This window comes from Mytilus edulis, chromosome 9, assembly GCF_963676685.1.
Source record: "Mytilus edulis chromosome 9, xbMytEdul2.2, whole genome shotgun sequence".
Lineage (NCBI taxonomy): Eukaryota > Metazoa > Mollusca > Bivalvia > Mytilida > Mytilidae > Mytilus > Mytilus edulis.
Genome location: NC_092352.1, coordinates 52,364,356 through 52,377,859, shown reverse-complemented (window position 1 = coordinate 52,377,859; position 13,504 = coordinate 52,364,356). Strand labels below are relative to the sequence as shown.

Genomic DNA, 13,504 nt, shown 5'->3' with positions numbered 1-13,504 from the left:
CCATAAAATGGGCTCACAAGGCGCATAATATAATATCATTATAATATTATTCTTTTACAAATATAATAAATATAATAAACAATACAGTATACATAGTTACAAACACAAATAAGAAACAACAGTTTTCATATATTAGTATATATATAGATATATAAAACCATTGTTTCAGGCACACCTCTAGAAAGTAACAAAAAGGAATACTGTGAGTAGGCTTAATATATCTAGCTGAACTGCAGGAGGCACCAAGGGACGGTGCTATATGGCATTGGTGGGTGCATATTAAAATGTGTATCGGGACATTAATGATATGGTAAGATATTGTAAGAAATTGCACATAACTGGTATGTCATCATTGTGCCTGGTGCAGTGGAGTCAGTACTCCTATATCATGTATATATACAGTGTACTCATACTAATACCAGTTTCACACCTAAGTTAACACTAGCTATGGGATATATAATATGGAAAATTTTTAACTTTATAAAATTCACATATCCATTATTTAAAGGGGACTAGTTTTTGATATTAAGACCGGCCCAGATCAGTACATTGTGGTGAATTATCAATTTTATAAATCACTTTTACTCACCTAATGAGGAAGAATCAGAATGTATACAACTACTTCAGGAATAAGCAAAATCCATATTGTATAACCTGTATAATAAACATAAAATCAGATCTCTATCGTGCTTCTTACTATCAGTATCTTGGGATATGTTCATGTTTGAATGTAACCATATTTCCAAATTATTATTGCAATACTAGCAGCTTATCATAAGTATAGTCACACCAAAAAAACTGTTTATTAATGTAATTTGTCTAATGTTGACAGAAACATAGGATTTATCAAAAGAAGCTCATAAAGACTTTCAATTGAATCAAATTATAAAAACAGCTGTTTCTTAATTATGTGATGTAAGACCACAATGCTTATTACCACAAAATACAGATCAAGTTTAAATTTTGGCGGAATCACCATAATCGTTCTGGAGTTACGCCCCTTTACACAATTTCCTAACCATTCTCCAACTTGAGTTTATTTAAACCAAATGCTATGAAACTTATACACAATTGCTTACTACCACAAAACATAGATCAAGTATGAATATTGGCGTTGTCACTCTGACCGTTCTAGAGTTATGCCCCTTTACAGTTTCTGTTCCCTAATTTCAGGATGTTTGCTTGTCTGTTTTGGAATTTTGTCTGATTTTTGGAATCCTCTGGTTTTATCCATTTGAATGCCTTTAAAAAATTTGCTCATTGACCCCCATTTTTCTGTTTTTAAATCTTTTACTGTACATGTTTGATTTTCAGCCATCTGTTAAAGTATCATAAAATATTTATTTTTTACTAGTTTTTAGGGACTTTAACTTGTCAATGATAAATCTCTGAAAAATCAAGAGAATATTTTCCCCAAAAATTTCAAAGGCTAATATCTCGAAAACAAGCACATTGACAGATATTTTATTTGTGCTCTTTTGGTTACTTTATTAATCACCTACACTACCAAGAATTTACTCACGTTTTTTCGTACATTTCTACCCTCGTATATATCAGTACTGTTCGGCAAGACAGAAAACTTGTAATGTTATATTTTTTGTTTATTCAGTACTGTTTTTGACAGTACTGTTCCAGTACTGATTTGACAGTACTGTTCCAGTACTGATTTGACAGTACTGTTTCAGTACTGATTTTAACAGTACTGTTTCAGTACTGATTTTAACAGTACTGTTTCAGTACTGATTTTGACAGTACTGTTTCAGTACTGATTTTTTACAGTACTGTTTCAGTTCTGTTTGACAGTACTTTTATAGTGCTGATTTCGTCAGTACTGTTTCAGTACTGATTTTGACAGTACTATTTCAGTGCTGATTTCGTCAGTACTGTTTCTTTGTAACATTAATTAAATCAGTACTGTATCTGTAGGGAATTTTTCATTACTGTTAAACATATAAACACCTGCTCTTTTTTTAGTGCATTTATTCAAATAAAATTGAGAAAGGAAATGGTGAATATGCCAAAGTGACAACCACCCGACCATAGAGCAAACAACAGCCGAAGGCAACCAATGGGTCTTCAATGTAGCGAGAATTCCCGCACCCGTAGGTGTCCTTCAGCTGGCCCCTAAAATATGCATAATAGTACAGTGATAATGGACGTCATACTAAACTCCGAATTATACACAAGAAACTAAAATTTAAAATCATACAAGACTAACAAAGGCCAGAGGCTCCTGACTTGGGACAGGCGCAAAATTGCGGCGGGGTTAAACATGTTTATGAGATCTCAACCCTCCCCCTATACCTCTAGCCAATGTAGAAAAGTAAAAGAATAACAATACGCACATTAAAATTCAGTTCAAGAGAAGTCCGAGTCTGATGTCAAAAGATGTAACAAAAGAAAATAAATAAAATGACAATAATACATAAATAACAACAGACTACTAGCAGTTAACTGACATGCCAGCTCCAGACCTCAATTAAACTGATTGAAAGATTATGTCTTCATCATATGAATATCAGGTACAATCCCTCCCGTTAGGGGTTTAGTATCATACTATCATAAAATATATGAGAAGAACATAACCCGTGTCATGCCAACAACTGTTTTTTAGAAATAAATGTGTTTAGTTCCGATGCAAAGACCCTATCAGTGAATCAATGTTAAAGCCAAAATATGCAATCTTTAATGACCTGACAACAGTATCGTAACTATATCCCCTTTTAATAAGTCTATTTAAAGGTTTTGTTAGTTTCTGAGGAGAATACTGACATTTTTGTGCTTTATAAAGAATATTTCCATAAAATTTTGGATGTGAAATACCTGAACGTATAAGATGTCTGCATATTGAGTTATATTTACGAATTATTTCCTTATACCGGTGATAAAATTTAGTAAATGTTTTGACCAGTTTGTGATATCGAAAACCCTGGTGTAATAATTTTTCAGTAATACATAAATTTCTCTCGCTAAAATCTAATACATTGTTACATACACGAGCGAATCGTACAAGTTGAGATATACAAAGATCACTGTGTTCATAAAAAAAGATGTCCTCTCTTTAAGTACGTAAATGTTCATCTTTTTCAAGGTTTTTATTTGTTTCTATTTCAGGTACAAATTAGCTTATTTACCTTAAAATTAGTTACAATGTTTACATTTGAATGCATACAGTGATGCCTATTTAAAAGGTCTTAGGTTGTTTTGTATATTTGGGGTGAGTTAAACGTTCTCTTTGGACACTTACCCTTTTTCCATTCATTTTCTATATCGTGACATGTTGATGTTTTCGTTATGTTTTTTTTTTATTTCTTGATATTTTTTGGCCTGATTTGGTTTTGCTTTAGTTCAAGCTCTTTGACAGTTACTTAAGCTTCTTTTTTTTTAATATTCTGGCTTTATGTCATATTTATTGTCAGAATTGCATCTTGTGTGGTTATTTTATAAGGTTTATGTTTTTAGTAAGATCTTATTAATATAATTTCTATTTGACAATACCATATTACATGTATTTGTATATTGCTTGAGTCAAATCAGAACATATTGAACAAGAATTGAACATTGGAACTCGGTATATTACTTTTTAGAAGATGGATGGTTGGATGGATGCTATGTGATCCAATGGCAAGTTGAGTGCAGAAAGAGGACATGATCCTCAGATATAAATACAATGTAATTAACCTATTGTGTACAGAACTAGACCAATAATGCACTGAGCTACTTTTTTAACATGCTAGTTCACCACAAGGAGAGAATCTCCTATGTACCTCTACATGACCAGGTACCTTCAGACTGAACAGTCTATGTTATTTCTCCTTAATGCTGTGTGCTAAGGGAATAATCAGAATACAACCAATTTTCCAGTCTTATTTCTCATAAATAAATTTCCAATCATATGCCAATTGTTAGATTTTTAATGGTTAAATACATTTATTGACAGATTTCTTTTATTTTGTATACATTAATCATGCTGCAATTTCATTCACTTGTAATGTGTGTATTGTAAATAGTAACTTAGGTATGCATAACTCTTGTACTCTTTCCTATAAACCTTAACTGTGGAGCGTATTTTACTAAAAAATATATGAAATTTGGTGTCACAATATTTAGGCATCCTGTTAACGGGGAGTTGAAAGGGTGAGATATTAACTAGATTATTCAGTATAGTATGTTCACATGAGGACTGATGACTTTAAGAAACTCTTGATTTGTAGTTCCTCAGAAAACTGGTATAGATTTGAATCTTACAGACATACATACAGAGGTACATTTTGTAAAAGTATAAAATCTAAAGACTGATTTCCAACAGACTGATTAATGTCTGACGGAGGTCATGTGGTACATATATAAACCTTTTTAATTTTTGAACATACATGGTTTGCTTATCAAAATTGATTTTTTTGACTGAATAAAACAAGCTTAGGAACTCAAATTTTTAATTTTATCTTCTGTTCAACTGCAATAACCTCCATTGCAAATACAATAAACAGTAGTCTTAAGATTGAACAGCATAAAAGAGTAAAAAATGTGTTTTTCTCTCTCTCAATTTGGTGTTTTAATCACTGTTTCATAATTCTCCTTCAATGTTATTTTCAACTGCTCTTCCAATGCATGTGATATATATCTTTGTCAACTTGTTTCTGGAAAGGAAAAAGTGGATTATAACATTTATCATTTTTGTTAAAGTCCAATAATAAGATCAAACATAGGTCAACCCTGACATAATGTGAATCAGTGTACATGCATTGCTACAGGTGGTATAACGTTAATTATACAAGGTTCATATTATATATGGAGAAAAATGAAAAAAAAAGAATGGAATAATTTTTGATTTACCTACTTGAAAACTGCCCTTGAAGTCCTAAAACTTTCGAGTCATTTTTTTACTTATACTCCAGAATGAACAAATCAACCAATCAAAATGATGGATTTCATGTTTCGAGCACGATTTTTTTGTGCTTCGAGCACTGAGAAAATTTTTATGACTTCAAGGCCGGATCTAATACGATTTTGAGAAGAATTTTAGCGCCCCAAATCTGGGTTCATGGCAAATTTCCATGTTTCCAATACGAACTGCACTTTAACATTCTTAAATTGTTTTGTTATAAATTAGGTCGTTAATTTTTCTACATTGAATTATTTCATATATCGTTTATGTCTTGGTCCTTTGTAGCCGACAATACGGTATTGGTTTTCTCATCGTTGAAGTCTGCACAGTTGTACATTATTGTTCACATCCACTTCGTCTCAAATTTGGTGGATAGTTGTCTCATTGGCAATCCTAAAACTTGTCATTATTTTTTACACTATACAGCAGTTTAAAAATAAAAAAAAGTATTCTTTTTGTGGAATTTTTCATTATAAGTACTAGTGGCAATTCTCATTATATTATCTTTTAAATCTGTTTTTTTTTCAGTTTCGGAGAAGGAGATCTTTGTTTATATTTCCTTTAGGTTCCTAAGTTAAACTATGTTCTGCTGTAATTCTCATCTTTGAATTGGCAGCAAAACGCATATGTATTAACATAATCTTATTATTCGAGCACAATATCAATGCAATCTGTGAAACAGTTAACCGAGAAGTTGTGTGTACGGATATTCACTTCCCATAGACTTCTTTGTTAACTTTAATGACACCTTTCAAAGTTTCAATAATTGTAGAATTGTATTGCTGCTCTTTATTCTTTTGAATTTGCTCGTTGTTGGTTTGTTGTCCCATAAACACACTACAACATTTCATGTTATTGAAATAAAATAATAGGAAAAACTGCAAATACTTACTTAAAAAATAATTGAGTGTAAAGCTATACCTACCTTTCAAATTATTTCAATGTACTACTGTCACCTTTCATACCAGTTCTATCTCTATCATGTATTTTATCTCTTCATTACAGTTTTAGTTGTTGATCTGTAAGACTTTATTTTCCTCATAGACTTAGTCTGTGTGTTCTGGTGGGATAATGTTTATGTGATGCAGTAAAAACAGTAAAAATATTGATAGTAAAATTGTGCAGGATGTATAATTTTGAACAAATGTGACAGTGAGATTGGTCATGTTTGACCGGAAGCCTCATATAGAAAGAGAGTGCCAAGAATTATTGCAACAACTCTTTGAAGGGCCGTGATGGGCCGTTGCTGCAGCAGGGCAAATTCCTGTCCCTATTGAATATGCTTACATTGTCCAGTGGCAGTCCAAGATTCTTTGACCTTCTTTCACTCCAGATGACATCTATATATTACAGGTCTTACCTATTGTACTTATCTAACAATTGTTTTGAACATGCATTTAATATTTGCCACTGGACATTAAGCACATTTTTAATACATGTACTTTTTATTTTTTTTAGGAATCTCAGTAGGATTATTTTTAACTATTGGGATAATCCTCTTGAAATAAAAATAATTTTATACAAAATATTGCTCACTAATTATGAGTCGGTTTAATCGTGCATGTGTCGTTCCAATGTGTGGTCGGACTAATAGGGCGTCGAGCTATTGGGCAATCGGACCAATGTGGTGTCGGACTAAAGGAGCGTCGGAATCATGGTGATGCCTCCACAGAGCTCTATGGAGCTTTAAACCAACATAAATTCAATCATTGACCAATAAAATAAATATATATCTGAAAGTGTATGTACATGATCTCTTCATATAAATTTCACATGCAGTTTCATTTGTTGTAAGTAAACCAAGAAAAGACTGGTCCAAACAGGAAGGTTCAGAAGGCAACAACAAATAAAATGTGCAACTTATAAAGGGTCTGAATGTGGTGTGTTCACTTCTGTATTGTGTAATATTCTATACCATTTTTCATTATTTATTATAAATTTTGCCTGTTATTCTGTTTTCTTAATATTCAAGCACCACACTATTATCGATTATTCATTGCTTCTTTCTACTTTATAACTACAATGTGAATGATATGAAAGCCCGCCATTTTGAAGTTGCATTAACTCCGTGAAAAAAGAGGACATTGGAAAATTGTTTCTTGGTCTATTCTCGCTTGCCGGTTGAGGCAAAATTTATGACTTTCTGTCTCTTAGGTTGTATATTATTATAAAAGAATATATAACACAAATTTGCCGTCTTAAAACAAATATGTTGAACATTGCGTCTGTTATTTAATCTCGTTTAAAGAGTAGGAAAAAATTAAGATTAAATATAATCTACAGTTCTAAGTTTAAAAAGATATGAACTAAGTCTGAGGAAGTTAGATGCATGATTTTTGTTATTAGTTGTTAGTGGCTTTGAACTAGCTGTCAGAAACTGCAAGTACTCTCAGATCTGTATTTAGTGACTTTTTTTAGTTGGGATATACAAGTATCCGCAACGTCCATTATGTTTTTGATAGATGTATTTCTATTTGTATTCATCTGATGAGTTAAATAAGCCTTTTTCAACTGAATTTTATAGTTTGTTGTTATGTAGTACTGTTACAACTCTGTCCCGGGTTTAGGGTGAATACCCTAACATGTTTAACCCCACCACATTCTGTATATATGTGCCTGTCCGAAGTCAGGAGCCTGTAATTCAGTGGTTGTCGTTTGTTGGTGTGTTACATATTCATTGTTTGTTCTTTTTTTGTACATAAATAAGAACGTTAGTTTTCTTGCTTGAATTGTTTGACATTTGAACTAAATTCTTGAAGGGAAAGACATTTTTCTTGTATAAATGTCAACAGAATACAGAATCAACATGCATATAAACCAAAATGTTTTTCAACACAGTGACACACTGAGAAAAATATCATACATTGACATTGTTAATATGCCTGATGCTATCTATGATGAAGCCCGAAGTTTTATCCTTTCAACTTTAGAAGCAATCTCTATGACTCTACCAGACTTACATTTTAAACGTTTTTATTGAATTAATTATTACACGAAGTGTGTATTTGTGTTCTGAAACTAATTATTGATTTAGCACTCAAAAAAGTGCATTGAAATAGGCCTAGTTTTTATCAAAAAAGAAGACAAAATATCCCGGAAAAATATATGATCTGACCAAATGTTCACAAAATAAAACTTGTGATAAAAGAAGATATACATTTGTAAAACATACATGAAAAGAATCTGCATCCATCTAAAACTTGTCACAATCGTCTGTTTCTGTAACTTTAAGACTTTCTGCAAGTGGTTGCAATATTTTTTCTGCTGTTGTCTCAAAATTTTGCCGTTGATGTTATTATGATCGTAATCACAAAAGCGCGTCAATGTGGAACATACAATTGCCTATTGTAAAACGTTTATGTGACTGGATGTAGACATGACGTCATTCATTGTTTACAAACGTTATTTTTGCACTCGCACTGACATTTCAACAGTTCAACAGTTCAAACTTCTCCTGAATTGAACGTAGATCAAGGTATAGTACATTGAATATTCTTAAACTGAAAAAATTGTAGCATAGCTAATTTAACGTTAGCCAAAGTAGGAGAATACGCGTTATACAGTGGCGAACCCCTGGGGTTTCTGGGGTTGGGACATCAAATTATTTTGGACGTTCAATGCATTTTGGGACATTTAGTTGGAACCCCCCTTTTTCCCTTTATCCCAAATGTTTAAAACCCTCTTTTTAAAAAAATGGGTGGATCCGCCCTTGAACATATGATTGGATAAAGGGAGGTGGGGTACACCCATCGGTGTATCAAGGGGGAGGGGTCCGAAGGTTGGACCCCCCTTTTTAACGATAAATGCATAAATTTGAAAAGGGATATTCATATGGAAACCCTAACTCAAGATTTTGAACCACCTTTTAAAAATGTGGTTCCTATTTTGACTCGATTTTTTTTATACCTATACTTCATTTTATTTGGGAAACATTTTGATATATAAGTCCAACATACACCTTATCGATATTTGTCCACCATTACTGGATATCACACAGGTTCTCGAAAAATTTTGACTTCATAAAACAAAATTGCTGACGCCACAATGGAAAAGTGATTGTTGTATGCGTTAAAAGTTGAAGTGGCCGGGTCAGACGGTATTAGCGATAAGGTGTATTGTCCAAGGTGCCTACATGTATATTATACAAAATTATTTCGTCTCGCCATATGACTGCTGTGTGTAGGGGGTTGCTGTTCAGGTTGTTGCTGTATATAATAAAATTGTGTTTATTTGAATCTTTTTACTATAAGTGATCTCGTTTGAAATGTTTTTACACTAACATTTTTGTTACTTCGGGTTTTTTTTTTTAAATATTTTTGTTAGCATGCTATGCGATCTGGGCAATGTGATATATGGGTTCTCTCATCGTGCATTTGTTGTGATAACAATCATCCCACAGTCTTCCTATTTTTATATTGTAAAGAAGGATGTCTGTAAAATATTTAAGTTTCTAATTTTGTTTTGGTACTTGCTATGGTTATATTAAAATGTAACATTCAATGTAACAGTCATAAAAAAAGTTATTGCTACAATGAAGTTTAGGCTAATTCACTAAATTGCCGAAATGCAGGCCTAGAGTTGACTAAGGAATTGCATGCTTACTTACGAATGTAACAATGATATTTATGTCTACGGTTACATTGTGTTAATGTTATGTAAATGAGACAATATCTGAAAAAGTCTAATTTTTGGCAATAAGAAAAAACAAAACAAAATCTTTAGACCCGGTATGTTAATACTTAGTAGCACAAATCGAAGAACACACATTTGGGATCTAGGAACTGTTGTCTGTAATTCAAACAATTGTTTAATAAGGAAACAATGGCAATTTAAAAAAAAAATGGTACAAAAAAAATCCAGTTCTTTCCTGTTACCAAAGTGAATCATTTAAAAAAGTTTCTAATGGGAATAAGGAATAAGTTTAAGACACTATTTGTGGTTTACTAGTATATCCTGCAATAGTTTATCAAATGCCAATTATTGATTTTAGCATTTGCATTCAAAAGGTTTAGAAATATACTTAAATATAGTCAGATATGTCGGTAAAATGAAAGAATATTAAGTAACAGGACAACGGTAACAGGACAGAGTTGGTAACAGAAAGGATTTTTCAGCTTTATTTTAAAGTGTAAGAAAAATACATCATTTTAGATTGGTCACAATTGGAAGATAACAGCAAACAATGTCATTTATCCTTTGAAACTGTATTTGCAAGATGACAAATCTGCCTAGGTAATGAAAAATTCTAAAATGAATTCCTTTCTGTTACTATCTACTATACTAGAATTGCACAATGTTCTCTGCTGTTATCAAAAGCATAAAGCTATTTTTTTATTCAATATACTGTATATTATTTTGAAATTTATTTGATATGGTGGTGATACCTTATATTAAATGAAATGGTTGGCATATAGTAGATTAATTTTTTGATTCATCAGTGAAATTGTCTTGAACATCCTTCCTGTTAAATGTACTGATTATGGTTATGCTGTTACTTTTTATCAAGTAACATGACAGAACGTAACAGAAAGGAATTACGCAGCACTTTTTGTTCATTTACTCGAATTGTGTAGAAGTTTACTTTCATCTACATATCAATTTGATAGGATTCTATCAAAACACATGTACTGTTATAGTGCTGACAATGAAATATTCTCAGAAGGTACACAAAAAGGCTGTAACAGGAGAGAACAACAAAATTATTTTTCTCCAAATTCTGATCTTTGGGGAGTTCAGTTTTTTTAAACTGGCTGCTATTCACCTAAACAAATGGATTCATACATTCAGGAAATGATGCTCTTCACATTACATTACAAGAAATACATTTTTGGTATTTCAAACGTGTCCACACGTGGAAAAAAAACCAGCGGTAACAGGAGGAAAAGTACCCCTTGGGACAACATTCAAAAGACCCTTAAAAATGCAAAATTTTCTTACATGTTTTAGTTAACACAAAATAAGACCAGTAATGGAGAAGTATATTATATAATCTATCAGATTTGTGAAAATACTTAATTAAGATATTTTTTGAATGATTTAATTTTCAGAAAATAACAGGGGACAACATGATTTTTTGGGGGTTGACCATTTAAATTATAATATTTCATTCGATGAAATATTAAAAAGAATGTTTAATTGGTTGCAGTTAGTGCATTATATACTCGAGTTAATACTGAAACTTAAAATTTTCCAAAAAGATGCCTGAATAAAAAAATAATTGCTGGTGAAAGGTGGGACATGGATATTAGACTTTTTCAGATATTGTCTCATAAATATTAGATTCGAATTTCCGGTTGTTGGTATAAAACATGTGCATGGTGATGGCCATTGTCTGATAATTTCCTGCTTTAATATTTATCGAACATTATGAGGATGTACTATAGGAGCAAACTGTGTTGTAGTTGGATAGTGTATTGTTGGCCGTTGTAAATGGCTGGTGAAAAACAGGTGCTGTTCTTATTGACCGATAAATAACAGGTGATGCTGTTGTTATTGACCGATGAAAAACAGGTGATGATGTCGGTATTGGCCGATGAATAACATGTGATGATGTTGTTATTGACCGATGAATAACAGGTCATGCTGTTGTTATTGACCGATGAATAACAGGTGATGCTGTTGTTATTGACCGATGAATAACAGATGATGCTGTTGTTATTGACCGATGAATAACAGGTGATGCTGTTGTTATTGACCGATGAATAACAGGTGAGGCTGTTCTTATTGACCGATGTTGTTTATGGCTGGTAATAAACTAGTGGTTCTGTTGTAAAGAAAATATTTGTGAAAAAAATATGCGCCTCACGACAGATTCGCCCCTACAATGACAGTTATAATAAACACGAGGTATTAATCAAATCGTTGGTTTTTATTGTTTGAATTGTTTCGCATTAACATGTCAGGAATATTTATTGCTGCCTAAACGGTATGGGTTTTGGCTCATTTATTTTGTAAGTCTGTACTGTGACCTATATTTGCTCTAGTCAGTCCACTCCATTTAGACTCAGGTTGATAGTTGTCTCATTGGCAACCATATTACATTCCCGTATTTTGCATAACTTAGATTATGTATAATTTGTGACTTGGTCAACCCCAAAAGAACGTTGTTCTGAACATAAGTTAGTCATAATGGTTTATACATCAATGCAATCCTGTATACTTTTAAGCAATTACTTATTTCATGACATTTACCTTAAACATTTGGAAATGTTTGGAAAATTGGTACAATTTCATAAAAAAAACCTCCTTTAACTTATCAAATATGTTGTCAAAGAATATATTCTTGGTGTCTATCTACAAGCATGACATAAGTAAATAATGTTACTGTAATATTAAAAGGAACTTGATTGTAGTCAGTTGGGAAAGTTTGGTACCAATTTAAAAGTTTGATGTAAGACTCCTATTTTGTCAGATTTTTGAAGTATATACGGTAAACAGAGTGAATCACGTTTGATATCTGTTTTATTTCATACCATAAACATTAAAAATGTTCCATGGAGGTAATAATTTAAATGTTAGTATTATCTCCAATTCAAAATATTTTCATCTACATCATGATTTCCCTCAAAACATATTGTAGATATAAAATGGCTGTTAATCCAATTGGTTAATATTGATTAACAATGGAAGAAAAACACACTGTAGCTCTTTATTCTGTACACTATACAATACATATCATCTCATAATACTTTTTCAGAAACAATTCTGTTTTCGTGGAATATTCCACTGTTTTATGATGATTCTTTTTTTTTTAAATTGACAGTTATATAGAAAACTTGCAGAATGATTGCACAATTTATAATTAATGTAAGAAATCATTTTGAAACAACCTCACAAATATAACGGTAGGCCCTGGTACCATCTACATCCTCGTATTTATAATCTTCAGTTGGATTTAAGGATAAGAAATTTAGTGCTTCATGCGGTATATCCATTTGAGAAATAGAATCCCAGTACAAATACGTTATTTCCTTTCCATCCTTTCCAATAAATTTACCTTCTTCTGCTCCATCTGTACCGTCAATATAAAAATTTTCGGGGGGATCTGCAAAAAACAGAATGGAGGGAAATAAAAACAATTATTTGAATAAGATGATACTTACTAATAATAATTCTTTATTCTTTATATTTTTCGATGGACACATGATGACTTTCGCAACCACTTGGCGTAATACTCGTCTGATTGAATTTACCTTTCTCAGACAGAACATCATTTACTATCAAATTAACCTCTTAAGATGGCAAATAGTTATTAGAATAAACGCATTTTGTGAATATAGAAAAGTAATTGTTTTTAATTGAGTGGATGCAGTTTCATATTGTGTTGTCATTTAATTTAGAAAATATGTAAAATTTGTATTTTATTTTCGTATTATAGATGTGCACATGTTTGTCAGTCAAATATTGTGAATTAACTCAGAAGATCAGGGTATATCATGTTCTAGTTTTGTCATTTGTCTTTACTGTTATATAATTGTGACTTTTATCCATAAACTTGAATTTTTAAATATGTATTGGTCGACAAACGAGTCGGATTCATTGGATCCTGTCTTATACTTTCCTTTCGTATAAAAGCAACCCGTGTCGTTTAACAAATTAACAACACATGAAAAGTGA

At 31.9% G+C, this 13,504-nt stretch overlaps 1 protein-coding gene across 1 annotated transcript in view; it reads right to left on the bottom strand.

Moving 5' to 3' along the window:
- Window positions 1–12,411: 12,411 nt before the first annotated feature.
- Window positions 12,412–13,504, bottom strand: part of LOC139490357 (alpha-N-acetylgalactosamine-specific lectin-like) — a 34,608-nt gene continuing 33,515 nt past the window's right edge. Inside the window, exon 4 of the mRNA XM_071277170.1 lies at window positions 12,412–12,932. Coding sequence (XP_071133271.1) covers window positions 12,703–12,932 — 230 coding nt within the window. The 3' untranslated portion in view covers window positions 12,412–12,702. The remainder of the gene's footprint in view (window positions 12,933–13,504) is intronic.